Source organism: Clarias gariepinus, chromosome 2 (assembly GCF_024256425.1).
Source record: "Clarias gariepinus isolate MV-2021 ecotype Netherlands chromosome 2, CGAR_prim_01v2, whole genome shotgun sequence".
NCBI lineage: Eukaryota > Metazoa > Chordata > Actinopteri > Siluriformes > Clariidae > Clarias > Clarias gariepinus.
This window is the reverse complement of record NC_071101.1, coordinates 18,071,553-18,089,500: the sequence shown is the minus strand read 5'-3', so window position 1 is coordinate 18,089,500 and position 17,948 is coordinate 18,071,553. Positions and strand designations below refer to the sequence as shown.

The window sequence follows — 17,948 nt, the reverse complement described above, 5'->3', positions numbered from 1 at the left end:
CCATCTTGTGGCAGTGTTGTCCGATCATGATCTTGGGTTACTGTCTACATAGTTTTGTATGATGGACATTCTGCTGTGTAAGTTTCCTTTATACTGGTAGATGCATTGCCCCAGTTAGGTAAAAGTGTCCTATGCAACCTATGAACAATTCATCCATAAAACCATCTAACTTAAACATGAACCAGGGAGAAACAGGTACAGATGATGACAGATGACCAGCTGGTGATGCTGAATGCTTGTGGTTACATAAACCAGTTATATTTCGGCACTTTGCAGTAAAATATTTGTGCCCTTTACTTTAATCAACATAAATCAATTAAGAATTTTATAAAGAAACGAGTGGTGGCTCATGGCTTTTGCACAGTTCTGTATACATTATTGATAGGACGAGCCTTGATTCTAGTCCGTGATCAGCTGATTTACTGTACATTTTAATAAAGCAGCTGATTGATTGATTATGAAAATTGCCAAACAATTTAAAAAAGTGAGAGTATTAAAAACACTATGCTGCATGTTTTCTCTACACACCCAGGCAACTGCTATGTAGCAGAAAAGCACATGCGTATAACAGCAATAATTGCAAGTTCTTAACAACTTGGCTGTGTATGGCTTACCAGGAAAGAAAAGAGTTAGGTTTATACTAAATATGCCATACCATTGAAAGATAGCAGCTTGATTTAGCTCAGCAGGACTGTGAAAGCTTTAAATGAGTCTCAGCTGAACTTTTAAATGCATTTTTGCATTTACATGGCGCTACCTTGTGGTGGCAGAGCTGAGATGCAGGTTCTCCCTTATATCCAGACTAATAACCAAAATAGTTTCTAACCTGAGTAGAGCCCTGTATGAACAAGTAAGCACAGGAACATACTGATTGTACAGTGAGTGAGGCACTTTTTTTTACCTGTCAAATGAATCAGTACCAGGCAAAAAACAAACAAACAAACAAAAAAAAACTCCATCTTAAAACCATTTATTTTCTGGAAATAATATTTACATCAGTCTGTTTGTTTCGCCAATATAGAATGTATTAGTCCACCTTCAGTCTTCTCACCATTATAATACTCAGCAGCTGTCTACCTCTAAAATATCAGGATGCTCTTCCCAGAACAAATCTCCAATTATATCACAGTTATGAGCTGTAACTTTTCTTCTGCTCCGTGTAAAAGTGACCTCCTTTTCTCCCTCTTTGGGCAATGTGATTCTTTTAGTCGATGTTTCATCAATCTGTAGGGTGTTCAGGTTTTAAAAAAATCAAAACAAACAAGACAAGATTAGAATAAGGCAAAGTAATACCTCACATATTGGCAAGCTTTTTATTATGGCTATGTACCTTTTCCCAAATCAGTGTAGTGCCTTTTCTGTGCAGAGGTGATTCATTGTTGTAATTCATATTAAACTCTGAAAACAACATTTCGTTCTTATCCCCAGACAAAGTTCCCTGAAACAATACAAAGAAAATACTAAAATATTTAAAATAAATCCAAAATAAAAATACATCTATAATTGTATACATATGATCACATTTTACACACAACACAATGGATTACAGTATGTGAGGCAAATACTATATTGAATTTTAAAAGACTCAAAGATTGGTTAATTGCCACAAATGAATAGAACACTTTCTAAAATTGACCTAAATGTAAATCATACACTTAGTCTCTCCTCTGCTTGAGTTGTTGAGAGTCCACCCTTTTGCACCAGTGTCCAAAAGGCAGTGTTATACAAGTTGTTAATGTGACCTGCAAGTTAATTGCAAATAAATAACAGAAATTGGAGTACATACATTTGGTCAAAAGCTAAACATATATAGATCAGAGAAATATAAATTGTCAATCAGGAAAAAAAATTCTCACTTACAGTCAGCCTGTCTCCAGCTTAAGTAGTCCTTTAGATTACGGTTGGTTGGATACAAGACGACTCTGCCATCAAAGCCTGGAGGATAGAGCAGCGGCTGATCTTCAAAATACTCCTTCCAATAAAATACATAGCTGGAGGAAAACTGTGATGCCACATGGGTCATCAGTTTACTATGGAAAATAAAAATAGAGAAAATAAATTTAATAGTGAAAGTAATAGCATTTTCATACACATAGAATGTGATAAGAATTCACTGATCCTCAAATGAAATCTTAGATCTACATGACTCAACCAGGACTGCAGCATTTACACATTATTTTATTAAACATATAAATACATGAATATGGTTTTTTACTTTGTTTAGGCTAGAACTGTTTTGTGTAATTTCAAGATTTAAGTTTACCTTCCTCTTCTTTTGAACCAGTTAGTTGATCTCTTGAATACAAAGCTGAACTCATCGCTCTGTCCATAAGCTATAGCAATGTCCTCCAGATCCTCCATGACAGATCGTGCGCTGCGAGCCATCAGGCCTAACGCTCTGTTATCATTGGGCTTTGTAAAGTTGTGCTGCTCAGCAAACCTAAAAGCAAAGAGTCCCTCATAATAAATTAGGATAATAATACTAATAATAATGATAACAATAATAATATCCTCCTGATAACAGAGAGACCTCCAGAAGAATCTTAATTATCACAAAGCTTTAAGCAACATAAACACATCACATGATGCCACTAATTGTTTATTTAGTACACAATTAACGTTACAGATACTTATACACATTTTTCTGGTTTTAGGCATACTATACTTACTGTCTCCTTTATTAGGATCGCTTAGCATATGAACTTTGTAGGTATAAAATTGTTTTGCCAACTACAAATACACAGGATTTAAAAAACAATCACTATAAAGAGCTAACGCTGCATATTTACAGCACATGGGGTTACAACCACTAGTTTGGCAGCCCCTGGGCTAGAGGACGATTTAAACACACTATGCGTGGGAAAGGATGAGCAGTTTGGAAACTTTGCCGCTGACAAAAAGACAGGAAGCAGAGCTGGAGGTGGCGGAGCTTGGGAAGCTCCAATTTGCTTTGGGAATGACAAGAATGGACAGGATTAGGAATGGGTAGGATAGTTTGGGTAAAAAATTAGAGAAGCCTGATTAAGATGGTTTAGAAAAGTGCAAAAGAGGGATGAGGAGCTGTCTAGCCATGACAATTTGGCCCTTCCCACAGTAGCTACATTTTCAATATCTCATTACAAAGGCTCCTGGAAGCGGGTAGGATATATTAGACAGAACAATAAAAATTTTCTGCATTGACATACAAAGCACTTGCAAGTACGCCCGGGAGCTGTTCAAAACTTATTTACGCCAGTGGAAAGCCAAATTAATCAAGTTTACGAATTGTAAGATTCTTTTGCGGGGTTTTTTTGTATTTAGTAACACACTTTCCTATGTTTACTTCTTAATAAAGCGCTGACATCTTGGAGGTTGTGAGGTACCATCACAATGTAAAGTCACGTCACTTACTTGTGAAAATTGCGGCCATCCAGTCGAACGACGATGTAGCAGTTCCGTAAACACGTGTCATCTGTCTCAAAGCTGCGCACGTACTCAAACTTACTCTTCGCCATCACACAGCTTGTGCAAAACGGAGCCAGGCGTCTGCTGCTTTTTATCGCTAGATTTCCAACGAACGCAGAGACCTGACTCAGCATGGGATTTCAACTGAAGTCAGAATCCTGCAAAGCTCTTAGTAGCCACATGTAAGTCGTAGTTCACCTAGCTAAAGGGAACTAGTTGACAAAACTACATTGATGTTGTACATAATCATTAGATGCAGTCTGAGAATGAACCCTAGTCTGTGAGATTTGCCCCGTCACTCCGAATGTTACATGCGGTAATTATGAGGACTGCGGGAGCGTCGTTTGTATTGGTCCGGCAGATTGTGCGGTTGTACTGAAACACGCGTGTAAAACATGGTTCCGCATTGTGTGCTTCGTATAACGTGGCTCCAGTAAAGGTTTTTTCACGTTTGTTGCACTTAGGTTATTTAAAAGCAATGGTTAAAATAAATTAAATAGATCAGGGAAAGTATCACAAAAAGCCGAGTAGCATCTGTACTCTGTTTTGTTAGGAGAAAAGCTAAACATTGATTTTACCTCATTAAAAATACCAAGGAATCAGTGCAGTGTTCTACCTCAAATCACTACACCATACTGTTTACATACAGTAACACACAATCCACGCAAATAAGCACACAATACACACATTTCTAATAAAACATGATTTTTAATAATAAAGCTCTCTATGTATTATAAGCAGTATTTTCCAAAAACAAGCAATGCCCCGTATCTACACTAATCAGCCAAAACATTATAACCACCTGCCTAATACTGAGTAGGTCTCATCATTGCCACCAAAACAATAATGACCTGTGTGTTCTGACTAACACCTTTCTATTCGAATCACTGTTACCCTTTTTCTCAATTTGACAAAGTCACTCAAATCTTAATGTTCTCCCATTTTTCTGCTTCCTACAAATCAAAACAAATCTTTTAGATAAGAAGATTAATTTGCTGCCTAATATATCCCACCCACTTCCAGCCACCATTGTAACAAGTTACTGAAAATGTAGCCACATCAACTGAGTAGAGCCAAATTGTAGTGCCTAGACAACTGGGTAAGAGCAACAGTAAACTGGCAACAGGGTCATGGGACATGCACATGGGGAGTGAAGACTGGCCTGTGCAGTCCGGTTCAATAGAAGAGCTACTGTAGTTCAAATTGAGAAAAAGGTTAATGCTGGTTCCAGTAGAAAGCTGTCTGAACATTACTGTTTTAGTTGCAAAGAGGCCCCTTCTCCATTTTATATGGGTGGTTATAATGTTATGGCTGATCAGTTGATATATGTTTACAATAATATGTTCAAAGTTCTTTTTTAGCTACATGAATGTAGTAAATAGAAAAGCAGAAGTGAAAGAAGAAGTTAAAGTTATATAAGAAAGGAGGTACACAGCTTCCTCAGCAGCTGCCGTCTTTCATAATCATGATGTCTGTGTTGGTTTGCCTAAAATTATAGTCAATCAGTTACAACTGCAGCATTGCAAGATCATTAGCTCATTTTCTGACAGCTGATTTTGATTATTGAACAATTATTATTATTATTATTATTATTATTATTATTAATAATAATAATAATAATAATAATAATAATATATATTTGTCTCTATTGTGCTTTCTTTTAATATAATCTGGTAGATCCTAGTGTCATGTGTGATGGTACTCACAGGCATTGCACACATAGGGCACACTCGTTGGCGTAGGTGATACCATCACTTCCACATACTGGAGCATAGTTAAGAGGGCAGGCCTGAGTCAAACTCATGCCCCCACATTCAGGCTATGAAATTAAACAAAAAAAAAAGCTGTATAGAGTCATAAATGAATAATTATGCTGTGATGTTTAGCAGGTATTTATTACTCTACCTTTCGGTACTGGTTTGACTTGTCTTCAGCATCTGAAGAAACAGGATTTGAAAAAATGTCATTATCCAATCATATAATGTTAGGTCAAACAATTTGATACAAACATTTAATAGGAATTTTTCTGTAAGGATTGTTTAAAAATTATGTTATTAATTTTTAATTATATATAATTATTAATCTTATATAAAAATATTTTTATTGGGCATGTGAAATTTGCAAATATGATGCATAAACATGCATTGTCACATTTTAAACAGCAATTAAGTCATAAGGTGTACAATCATAATAATAAACATGTGAACAACTCATGTGAAATGATGAGATTACTACTGAAAATAAAGGAGAGACAGAGAGACGGAGAGAAAGAGAGAGAGAGAGAGAGAAAGAGAGAGAGAGAGAGAGAACTTATCCCAGCCCTCAGTTAGCCATAAATTATATAGTCACAATTAGTCTCAGTTTACTTTTGACAATATTAACCAAGGAAGTACTTTGTACATTAATGTATGTAAAATATATTAAATACTTATGCAAATAATTATATAACAATAGCTGCAATCCTAAAAGAAAATTCTTATTTAACATTTTATAAATAAAATATGTACATAAATACTGTGTAAAACTATTATCAACAGTTTATTATAACAGATTCATCAAGACCTAGACTTACCCACAGAAAAGATGAGAATCAGGCACACCATTAACAATGTTGTCTTTGTCATGATGAGAAATTGTTTGAGATCTTGAAGTTTTGACAGATTTGCTTTGCTAAATTGTTTGCAAGATAACTCAGGTCTTTGCCTTATTAATAAATAAAACAAGATGTTGTGATGCTGACCACCTGTTGCAGGTTATTTATGGAGAGATGGTGATATTTTGACACCAGGCTGCCCCACCCCATTCTACCTGACACCAGAGCCTATCTATTGTCCCTCTCTTTATTAAGGGATGAACATTCTGTCTAGCCAGTAAATTTGCTGAACACAGTCCAAAATGCAGTTGCGTAAAAAACATCCTTAAAATTGGCATAGGCAAGTGATTTTGACACCCTGATACAGGTTACACTGCTGAGATGTATGAGCGCACAACTTTGAAGCCCTTTACAGCCATGGACAAAAGTTGACACAAATATTCTTTTTTACAAAGTCTGCTGCTTAAATGTTTTATATCTTTTTGTCAGATGTTACTATGCTATACTGAAGTATGATAACAAGCATTTCATGTGTGTAAAAGGATTTTATGGACAATTACATTATGTTTATGTAAAGAGTCGATATATGCAGTGTTGACCCTTCTTTTTCAAGACCTCTGCAATTCGCCTTGGCATGGTATCAATCAACCTCTGGGCCACATACTGACTGATGGCAGCTCATTCTTGCATATTTAATGCTTGGAATGCGTCAGAATAAGTGGGTTTTTGTTTGTTTACCCATCTCTTTAGGATTGATCACACGTTCTTAATAGGATTAAGGTCTGGGGAGTTTCCTGAGCATGGATCAAAAGTTGTGATGTTTTGTTCCCAGAGTATTACTTTTGCCTTATGGCAAAGTGCTCCATCATGCTGGAAAATGTATTGTTTGACACCAAACTACTCTTGGATGGCCTCTTGGAGGATATTTTTGTATCATTCTTCATTCATGGCAGTGTTCTTAGGCAAATCTGTGAGTGAGCCCACTCTCTTGGCTAAGAAGCAACTCCACACATGAATGGTCTCAGGATCCTTTACTGTTGGCATGAACTGATGGTTGCAGTCACCTTTTCTTCTCCAGAAAAGCTTTTTTTCCCGGATGCCCCAAATAAATGTAAAGTAGATTTATCAGAGAAAATGACTTTACCCCAGTTTGCAGCAGTCCAATATAATCATGATCACACACTAAGTTTTCTTGATGCACAAACCTGTTGCTGGAAATTTAAATATTATTCCTGCTGTGTTAATTGGGTTTATAATTAGCTGATTGGTTGATTAATGCTGAAGCAGGGATGTCCTGGAAAAGGGGTTATTCCATGACCAAAGTTGTGTGATTATGCAGTGTAGAAGTCTTTATGTTTGAACTTGAACTTGACTTTTCGGCTTCCGTATTACTCTAGGATTAGTTGGGAAAACCTGCTCTGTCTCAAATCTCAAAGTACTGCACTAAAAATGCAAAGTTAAACATTGTTAGTGTGAGTGACTAATAAGTCACAGTTATTTTAATGCATTTCCAGTTGAAAACGCGTTACTCAATGCATGCTGGAATTTACTTATAAACCTATTTAATATTATTTAGGCTGTTACTTTGGCGTACTGTTTAGTAGACTAGTGTGCGGATTGGGACGCAGCCATCCGTGGTCGAGGGCACGTAGAACTTCCAGTATACGATAGGGAGTGTTTGAGTGCTGCACTAGTGGACCAGTCATGTTTAAAATAAGAAATGCGCTTCGAAAAGCGATTATTCAAGCGGACAGCGTCATCTTTTGCAAAGCAGGACGCGAGGTTAGTTGTTTATAGTGTGTGTTTCACTCTAAGCTTCCGGTTTTACTTCAGCAGAGTGCGCGCGCGTGACTGCAACTGGCTTATAAATGATTCAGGTTTATAGGAACATGACAAAGCATTTCATCACTAAATCCTCCATGTCAGGTAGGAGGAGGGAAAACGGCTTTTATAAAGTTATTCGGCTTGTGAGTTTGTTTTGTTTGGGGTTAGATGAGAAACAAACATCACTAACAGTGGTTAATGCAGATACACTAACAATATGACAGTTGTATTTGCACACACACACACACACACACACACACACACGTTTAGTTACTTTTTGTGAACGTTCAGTCTTTTTTAAATACCACACAGCATGGTCTTTGTTCTACTGTGTATGAGGCCCAGAGATGCCTGGGTTTATAATTAACATGACAACAAGGTTCAGGTGGTGTTGACTGAACTTGGACTTGACCCAAGGCCTGACTAAAATAAACACATCTATTTATTCCTTACCCAAGCTCACGCACTAACTCACATTCTATACCGCTTTATCCTGTGTAAGGGGTCACAGTGTGGCTGGAGCCTACAGTATCCCAGGAGACTTAGGGCATGAGGTGCAGTACACCCTGGATGGGGTGCCAATCCATTGTAGGACACATTGACACACTACAGGCAATTTGGGAACTCCAAAACCACTTAGCTACTGTGCCGCCCCTTACCCAAGCTGATCAAGTTCATTCATTCATTCATTCATTTTCAGGGTCCACATTTTACTGGTTAGGGTCATGGAGGATTCAGAGATTCCTTTGCCAGGAACGCAGTGATTCAGGCAGGAATACTTTCTGGATCGGATGCCGGTTGATCACCTCAGCGCACACTTCACAATTAGAGACTATTTAGAGTAGCCAGTGCAACTTCCAGCATGTTTTTTCAAACTGGAAAACCTTCAGGATATTCACATGGGCATAACATGTCTCCACTCAAACAATAACCTGAGCTTATGATCAAAGCAGGGATCTTGGAGCAGTGGAAACAACGCTACACATTTTGTCATCATGTTATCTCAGATGGTGTTGGTTTAATTTCAGGATTTGATGAAATGCAAAAGTGCAGCATGGTGGTGTAATGGTTAGCACTGTCTTGCACCTCCAGGGTCGACGGTTTCATTTTTGCCTCGGGTCTGTGTGCCACAGTCCAAAGACATACAGATTAGGTTAATTACGACCCTGTTCAAAGGTTAAGCACCATAGAAGATGAATGAATGAATGAATGAATGAATGAAATGCAAAAAGAATTTAAGCTGTATGTTACTAGTGATCATCAGTGATATCATGTGTTTTTTTTTCCCTCCTCAGCATTCCAGGGCATTCATCTCAACAGGACCACAGCAGCAACATGGGACCTTCTACGAATTTCGCACCTACTACATTCAACCACACCTGAACACAGCCTTTCACAAACTGACCAGTGAAAAGATCCAACTGCGCACGGCACATTCTGAGCTCTTGGGCTATTGGAGCGTGGAGTATGGAGGCCTTAATCAGGTCTTCCACATCTGGAAATATGGTAAGAGCAATTTCGACATGACTTGTGTGACTTTAGCGATTCTCAGTACTTCCAGTAACTCTGCAATCCAATATCAATGTACTGCTTAAAATCCTTTGTGGTTTTATATGGGAGACTCTGAATCTTTATGCAGGTTTTACAAACCATATTTCCAGCCTTAATAGATCAGCCTTAATAGATCTCCAAGCTCCTGAAACAAAATTTGGGAAAGACCATTCACATTTAAAATTCACAGAGAAATGAAGTATAGTAGAATTGCCAATTCAGTTAAATTCAAGTTTATTTGTATAGCGCTTTTAACAACATTGTCGCAAGCAGCTTTACACAATCAAAAGAATTATTTAGGTTTGGATGAAATGACTCTTGTCACATATTTTATGTTTTGCACAAATTGCAGTAACTAATATTTTCTACTATATACTATATATTCAAATCATTATAAAATCATATCACATATTGGCAAAAAAATTTTATCTGATCCACTTAGTTACAGCTTAGAGGTCTGTTGTCTGTTTAAAGAGTAATCTTTTAATGTCTATTGAAGATAAGAACTGTCCCTGCTGATGAAATGCTTTACTACCTGTACCACTTGACACTACTACCACCATGCTTCAGTGTGTCCATAGTGTTCTCATGGTGATGAGAACAATTTTTTCACATATATCCTAGAGAGCTATGCTCATCGGGCGGCAGTGCGGGCAGCACTGGCACAGGATCCTACCTGGATGGAGCAGTACATCTCGAAAGCTTTGCCCATGCTGAGCTCTCAGGATAATGAAGTAACATATTTGGTGCCCTGGAGCAAGATTCAGAAACCACCTAAAGAAAGAGGTAAGAATAAAATTTGATTAGTTTATACATTTTTGTCTGTTTTGCACTTAGAGCTATGTGACTAAATTGAAAATGTGATTGGTTGATTCAGTTAATTGAGTTGATGGATCAGTTTTTGATTTACATTTTAGTATTACATGGTCTAAAATTTTTAATTCCTTAAAAACAAACCATGGCTTTTGCAGGAAAATCTAAATTTAAATCTTTTGCAAAGTACTTAGAAAGTACTCTGTTTTTGGGAGAGTATCTCGTCCTCTTCTTTTGAGTTTATGGCAATTGGTGTAATACCACCACCTAATGGACTAGTGTGGGAAGCAGAAGATTGGCAGGAAAAAAAACATTATCGCTATATACAAGACATAACATTTAAACAAACATTATCATCATTTCTATATTTATTTAATAATACCTAAATTTAGTGCTTGTCTTTACCTTGTAAGAAATCTACTGTAGCTGCTTGAGGGAAATCAACCATTTATGCTGTTAAATTGAATTGGAAACCACAATGCCCGAAAATCTAATCGACAGTCTTATCTGTGATACACAGCTCTCTTGACAATACATCATGTTTAAACATCTTTTGATTGTTTTGGTAAGGTGCCAATAAATAATTGATATTTGTTTTTAAGCTTAAAATCTAACAAAAACTCTTTTCCTCCTTCAAGAGGAATTGGTTTCTAAATAGAACGGCAAATGAAGTGTTTGAATGTTGATGGTTTAAAAAGTGTTTTGACTAAGAAACTGCTGACAGCAGCGTTTAGTTTTTTGTTGATAGAGGTATAATAAATTCATAGACAGACAGACAGACTGAAATGTGTTGGTGTCTAGTAAGTGAATAGTGTCTAGACAGGATGGGATTAAGGTTAAACATGTAAGCATCCCATTTATCTGTAGAGGAATGCCTGTTTGTACAGTGACCTCTCATGAGAATGTGGGCATCAATGCCTAAATATGTGCATTATAGTTAATGTAATGGTTCTTTTCCATGTGTCCTACTGACTAAGAGAAAAAAATAGCTATGTCAAACTTTTAGTATTGTATCAATCATAATTGTATTGGAAATACTGCTACTCCAAACATTTGAGGTTTTGGTTTGGTTCAATCAGAAAATAAAATGCTGTCTTGTCTTCCCCAGGTGTCTACGAGCTGGTGTCGTTCCAGATGAAACCTGGAGGCCCTGCTGTGTGGGGTGAAAGTTTTCAGGGGGCAGTGGGCACCCATGCAGCTCCAGGATATGCTCTCCCTGTGGGTGTTTTTCACACTGAGTTTGGACTGCTCAATAGAGGTGAGTGTGTGTAAATGTTTAGATTTCATCCACAAAATCTGTTTTTGTACCACCAACAGTGTTGGGTGTAACGCATTACAAAGTAACACGTTAGAGTCCTTTACTTTTTTGATGTAATGAGTAATCTAACACGTTAGGTCCGCAATTTAAGTATTCAGTTATTTAGTTATATTTGCAAAAATGTAATCCGTTATTCAGACAATTTATGTAATCTGTGAGCCAGACAACAGTGATTCCGTTTGGATGTCTATGAGTGTGTGTGTGTGTGTGTGTGTGTGTGTGTGTGAGAGAGAGAGAAAGTTGACCTATAGGTATCCCCCCACTGTTATTTTTGCCGTTATACCCCTATCTCACCTATGCGGTTTGACTCGCAGTGGGAAGCGGTGTTAGGCACAAACTTTGCTGAGTGATGATGATAGAATAATTATAATGGTCTTGACTAAAACAACATGCATGGAATCACAAAGGAGTTTTTATTTTTTGCAGAAAAGGAAAAGTACTCTAACTAGTTACTTTTATCAGAAAGTAACACTGTAATGTAACTGATTACTTTTTAATGACAGTAATTTTGTAATGCAATTACAAAATTTAAAAAGTAAAGTTCCCCAACACTAGCCATCAAGGATTACATTTTGGCTTGAGGTCCTACTGTATCTTTGCTGAATTTTTATGTCAACTTTTTTCTTTAGGGATATTTAGAAATATCTGTTCTATTAAAGGAACAGTTTGTAATTTTAAGAGACCTTTGGTGCATACAAAGCAAATCAGAAATAGAAGGATAACAAGGTGCCCTTGCTCTGTCTTCCACCCTGCTGTTGAAACTTAGTTGCCTTTTAATTAAAGTGGCCTGAACCAAGCTGCTTTGTTTTGCTGGGGACAGAGCTAATTTCCGGGCTAGAAAAATTATCTTTAATTGATGTTGAATTATATTGAAGTCTAAAAACCCTTTAAGCATCACAAAGTGCTCCTTTAAACTGATTTCATATAAAGGTGTCCTGTGTGTAAACTATTATCTTTGTGTGTCCTGCAGTGCATGTTCTATGGTGGTATGAGAGCGCAGATCATCGGGCAGCAATAAGACACAAAGCCCACAGTGATCCTAGGGTTGTGTCTGCAGGTAACCTCTTTCTCTCCATCACATGTCCTTTCCTGCTGGTTGTCCTGGCAAGTAATTACAGAAAACATAAACTTGCTCTTGTTTGCACATTTGCACGTGCACTTTATGTTGTCTATAAAAATGTTACTTAGCTAGTTAGTTATTGTTAATTTATGTTGTAATTTATGTTAGGTCTCTCTGTCCTGTCTCTGCTAGCCAGTTAACTAGGCCTCTTGGCTAGCTAGTTTAGTGTCTCTGTTAATTTATGTTGTAAGTTTATGTTGCATGTAGCACCTTGGTCCTGGAGGAACGTTGTTTCGTTTCACTGTGTACTAACTGTATATGGTTGTAATGACAATAAAGCCTACTTGAACTTGAACTTGAAACTCTTCAGGGGACTACTGACACTGCTTACTAAGGAATATAAAGTGTCTCTAATTAGGAGTTTAAGGGGAAAAAATATATTAACACAGACTGATTTATACTTCCAGAAACCCTATTCACTTTCTATAAGAAGAGTTGAGATCTTGGATATATTTATTTGTGTGTTTTCTCAACAGTGCGGCAGAGTGTAGCCTACCTGGAGTCTCAGAAAAGCAAGCTGTTGTTTCCCTGTTCTTACTCTCCTCTCAAGTGAACATTTAAAGCTGACTTGATACAACCTATGATCAATTCTTACCATCTATTGATCCATTGAGCACTGAACTCTCGGCTGATTCTGACAGGTGTGTGCTGGACTTTTTTAAGTGTTTTGCTTACGTTTATCAATATGTACATGAACATGTATGGCATGACAATAAGCATCTACAGTATTGTTTTCTGGGTGTCATTTACCTAAATTTCTCCATAGCATTCATTTCTCTTAGTAGTCATGGTTTACATAACATTTCTACTGTATATTTCTGAAATACATGTCCATCACTGAACAAAATGTGTTTTGTTCTCTTTTTTTTTTATAAAATTTTCATTTACCTCAAAAGTGCAAAGGTTGCAAAGCAGGTTGGTCTCAAGGCACAGCAGGCATGTCAGATTTTTTTTACAGCTGGCCTCAGATTACAAATAGTACTTGACAATACACAACTATTGTTTAAGGAAATCAAGTGTTCTAGATATTTTTGGGAGGGCTTCATCATTTTTCATAAACTTGCTTCTTACACAATATGATCTTTTGTGAAGGAAAGATTACAAGATAAAAAAAACAATTTTAGTGAAACATATTTACAATTTCAAGTTAAAATGTTATCGGCCGAAGAAAACAATTTTGTCCAAATCCCAATCTTTCAGCCACAGAGACATCTGGTGGACGTGTTACCAGTTTGACTTGTAACCAATAACCATTATTGTTTTCTTCTGCCATTAAGTTTTCTTTAGTAGTTGTCATCGTATTAACCAGCACCAGACATCTGTAAAATGTACGGTCATGCTTTACATGTAGCAGTACTCTAATGCACTTAATTGTATGCCAGATGCTCTATATATGTGTGTATGTATATGTGCTGGTATGTAATACTTAAAATTAAATAAAAATCTAATTCAATGTAAAATATGGTGGATGTTTTATTTTTTTATGTAAGAGATATTAAATTTTTGCTGTAAATCTTAATAGTTGTACCATGGTTGTAGGAGCAAGCAGGACTGATTGGTTGAAACTTATTTATAATTCAGGATTCACTAGGATGCTCCTAGATAAGCAGTTTGGTTGCTCATATGCAGTTTTAATGTATTTCTTTATAATGTGGAAAAAAAAACAACAAAATTGTAAAATTTTGTTTGTTTGATGTTGCCTGCTGAAATATTACCACTTTATAACAACTATGTTGTGTTACAATATTGAAAAAATAGGTTAAGTGCTTTATTTTATCTATCATACCAAATGTCAATGACTAAAATATTTCTTTAATGCAAGTTTTTTTTATGAAGCTCCTGAAATACTGCAGATTTTTCACATCAATTAGGCAAGACATATGACCATTATTTCCAAAAGCCTATGTTAATGTTTTTCTTATTATTAAATATATTCCATTGTCGTACATACATTTTTCGTTAAGGTATGCAGGCTTTGCAGTAAACCACAATCTCAGACATTGTTAAACTTGCTGTATATGAACCTTCCTTGCTGTATATGAAGAAACATTTTTAGGTTGTAGATTTGTCATTTTATTGTGTTGTACAGAGTAACAGATGTTCCACAGCCATTATAAATGAAATCTGAAATGTAAACAGGTATATTAAATAAGGAATGTTACCATAGTGAAATGATTTTCAGTTCTTCTTGAAAAAAGTGAAGGTAAAAAAAAACTAAAACTTGGATTTTTTTTTTTTTCCCCTGTGGAAAATCCAGTGCAAAAATATGAATAAATTTTAAACGAACACAGCTAGTAAAGTGCTAGGATTGAAAGGATGGAAATGAAGGCCATCCTTTTACTTACACTAGTGAGAAGCTCTTTTTCACAATACTGATGGATCAATGGGTTGTGTATGATTGTACTAGATCCATAACACTGATTTCTTTTGGGTATACCAGATAGTTCAGATGCCTGATGCCTAATCCATGATTAGTGTGGTTTTAAATGCTGCAAGTCTGTTTACAACCCCGATATAATGGGGTAATTTCCAGTCATCCCCTGAAATGTCCTTCAGTCTGTTGAGCTCTTTTATTTGCTGAGGTATATGTTATATTCTGTGACTGTGAACTTGCCGCCCCTAAATGATTCGCTCTTCTTTAATTAATTTTTTTTAAATGCTGCACTTTACAGTACTTTTCTCACTTAACATTAAACACTTCGTTGTTTCAGATCATAGCACTGAAAGCCAATGTTAAGCATTGTAAGAATGTTACAAGAAATAATGCCACGTTGCATTTAAAAAAAAAAAGACAAGATTATTGTTTGTTCATAAATAAAGGCACATATTAATAAAAAATCAAATTACCAGCAGTTAAGCTGTTGACAACACAAATGATTCTTCATCCAGTCATTTCTAATACAAATAAGAAAGACCCTGATCTTTTTTTCTTTTTAACTATCACTTGCAATCCAGTATTACACATTGTGCTTGAAAGATTCTCATAAACGTCGCAAAAAAAACCTCAAAAAACAACGGCACAGAGACAGGCTTTTTGTTCCCGATCGTACGAGAACATATTGATTGACATATTCAAGTTTTACTCTTATACTACGCTGGAATTAAGCATAGTGATCTGGACCTCCCTAAAATACAGTACGTCCAGACTGAACTTGTTTTCTTTTTTTTTCTTTGCATTGATTTGCATAGAGTTTTTTAGCTACTGTATCTGCAGCAGCCAGTGTACTCTAGTAGGCCTGATAAGGCCCCCTGAGGAAATGGTCTAGCTGACAGCAGCAAGAAGACAAGAACGGCAAGGTGAAATGCATGAATTTCACTGGCTCCAGGTAACTCTATTGTAAGGGAGTCTTTGGTTCACACAAAGTGCTCTTTGTGATTCTCCTCATCCTTTAAGGTTGCTGGTAGGCTGAGCAGAGGAATGTTTACGATGACCTTTTTACGGCGTATGGAGTGGTCACAGTGATCATCACTTTGGTCCTTGGCAAAATTAACAAACACCTACAAGAGAAGGATTTACATTTTAATACAAATATTTAAAAGTAGTAATGTTTCCTGTCAAAGATGAACTTCTGGAGCTCTAGGGAATTGTCCACATTAAGTATTCAGCAGTGGTGTCGTAATTTGGTGTGCTTGCATGAAAAGCATATTTTATAGTGTAGATTGTATAATAAGATATATTAAATATAATTTCATTTCACATATTCTTAGACATACCTTTGGGAATACGAATGCAATAAATCTCAAGTTTGAGATTTCAGCATTTCTGGCATTATTTTTTAAAATGGTAATAATATTGTACAGAAAAGAATGGCAGCCTCTCGTACATTTGTTACAAATCATTTTCTGAATCTCACCTGATCCAGTGTGGTCTGTGAAACGGAGTAGTCTTCTATCTGGAGAAAATCTTTATGTTTGGCAAGAATGCTGAAGATGTGAGCGAGAGAGGACAGGGACGAGGGCAGCTGGTACTGCAGCATGTTTCTGTGTTTCTCCTTCAGTATACTACCAGGCAGCTCGATCTCAATGAACTTCATCACGGGCTGCAGGTCTGGTTCGGGTCCTGCCACTCTCAGGATGATGGTGTATCCATCACCAAACCTATACGAGAAGAAACAGACACACACAGACACATCAGTGTTAGAAGATCTGATGATGGAATAAATGTTGAACCACATCAGACTACATGTAACTCTCACTGCCTGTGTTTATAAACCAAGAAGATATTGTAGGAATTTTTTTATGCAAATTTTTATTATACTTATATATGAGGCAAATTCCATGTTATTCATCTCACCTGTTTTTCAGATGTTGAACGCTTCCTAGACAGCGGAATCTGCCGTTTACCATGATGGCCATCCGGGTGCACAGGGCCTCACACTCCTCCATGCTGTGTAAAAAACGGAGCAAAATAAAACAGGTTCACTTATGTCATGTTAAAGTTGTTTTGTCTTGATAACAGCTTGATAATAACAAATGCATAAAGTAGGAACAATAAATTAATTTTCTTTACTGCCATATCCAAACAGATCCATGATTTTCCTTTCTTGTTATTAGAAAACACTGTTCAAATAAATTTTAATTTGGCATCTTTTTATTAAGTCCGAACATGCTATAGTTATTTAAAGCTTAAAAAAAAATAGTTTAGTGTTTTTCCATCTACACGTGCTATTTCTGTATTTCTGTGTGTGTATTTCCAGGTTTATTATTTCAGAAATGTGATTACTTTTTTATAATTGCTTTGCAGTTTTAACCTGATGGCACATAGATACCAAAAAAAAAAAAAAAAAACACACACAAAATGATGGGTTTTTTTTTTTCTTTTTCGCTCTAGAAATTTTCTCTAAAAATGATTACAATTAGCTTTGAACATTCTTCCCCCCCCTCATCAAGAGCTTTACTGTTAAAGTGCAACAGATCTATTGTGGTCTTAAGAGTTTTGAGTAAGCAGGTCTTTCTGCACTTGTTCAGTACAGGCAAACATATTGTTGAGGATGGAGATTAGGTTAAACAATGCCTGGAGTATTGATTTAAACATACAGTATCAGCTGTTTGTATAGTTAAGAGAATGAACAGATGCAGTACCTGTGTGAAGTCAGCACGACTGAGCGGCCCATTTTGATGACACTGTGGATGCAGTTCCACAGAGCTCTGCGGGCCTTGGGGTCCATGCCAGTGGTGGGTTCATCCTGGGACAGATGGCACACATTCTAGTTAGCGCACATATCTTATACAAAGCAAGGCTACAAAACAGAACACTAAAAAAACTTTACTAATGATATTACATC

At 36.5% G+C, this 17,948-nt stretch overlaps 4 protein-coding genes across 5 annotated transcripts in view; 1 reads left to right on the top strand and 3 right to left on the bottom strand.

Moving 5' to 3' along the window:
• Positions 1-954: 954 nt before the first annotated feature.
• Positions 955-3,793, bottom strand: thg1l (tRNA-histidine guanylyltransferase 1-like). Of its 2 annotated transcripts, XM_053484446.1 has the most exons (6): positions 3,391-3,793; positions 2,264-2,440; positions 1,861-2,030; positions 1,654-1,742; positions 1,331-1,438; positions 955-1,224 (listed from the first exon to the last, which is right to left on the bottom strand). In XM_053484446.1, exons 1-6 carry the CDS (start codon positions 3,576-3,578, stop codon positions 1,063-1,065), a joined length of 894 nt encoding a protein of 297 aa, XP_053340421.1. In that variant the 5' UTR covers positions 3,579-3,793; the 3' UTR covers positions 955-1,062. The 2 variants fall into 2 exon arrangements, with proteins under 2 accessions (XP_053340421.1, XP_053340430.1); XM_053484455.1 differs by lacking the exon at positions 3,391-3,793 and having other exon boundaries at positions 1,861-1,935; positions 2,264-2,330.
• A 1,091-nt stretch (positions 3,794-4,884) lies between these two features.
• LOC128517990 (probable pancreatic secretory proteinase inhibitor) lies at positions 4,885-6,068 on the bottom strand. The gene is made up of 4 exons (XM_053491095.1): positions 6,017-6,068; positions 5,350-5,381; positions 5,151-5,263; positions 4,885-4,930 (listed from the first exon to the last, which is right to left on the bottom strand). The coding sequence occupies exons 1-4, from the start codon at positions 6,066-6,068 to the stop codon at positions 4,885-4,887; spliced, it is 243 nt and encodes an 80-aa protein (XP_053347070.1).
• A 1,598-nt stretch (positions 6,069-7,666) lies between these two features.
• Positions 7,667-13,530, top strand: nipsnap3a (nipsnap homolog 3A (C. elegans)). The gene is made up of 6 exons (XM_053484509.1): positions 7,667-7,819; positions 9,157-9,367; positions 10,037-10,198; positions 11,334-11,483; positions 12,514-12,600; positions 13,140-13,530. The coding sequence occupies exons 1-6, from the start codon at positions 7,742-7,744 to the stop codon at positions 13,214-13,216; spliced, it is 765 nt and encodes a 254-aa protein (XP_053340484.1). The 5' UTR covers positions 7,667-7,741; the 3' UTR covers positions 13,217-13,530.
• Positions 13,531-14,712: 1,182 nt separating this feature from the next.
• abca1b (ATP-binding cassette, sub-family A (ABC1), member 1B) overlaps positions 14,713-17,948 on the bottom strand; it is a 33,223-nt gene continuing 29,987 nt past the window's right edge. Inside the window, exons 44-47 of the mRNA XM_053516068.1 lie at positions 17,746-17,849; positions 16,958-17,050; positions 16,518-16,761; positions 14,713-16,161 (exon numbers count right to left, since the gene is read on the bottom strand). Of these exons, the coding sequence (XP_053372043.1) occupies positions 16,018-16,161; positions 16,518-16,761; positions 16,958-17,050; positions 17,746-17,849 (585 nt within the window). The 3' untranslated portion in view covers positions 14,713-16,017. The remainder of the gene's footprint in view (positions 16,162-16,517; positions 16,762-16,957; positions 17,051-17,745; positions 17,850-17,948) is intronic.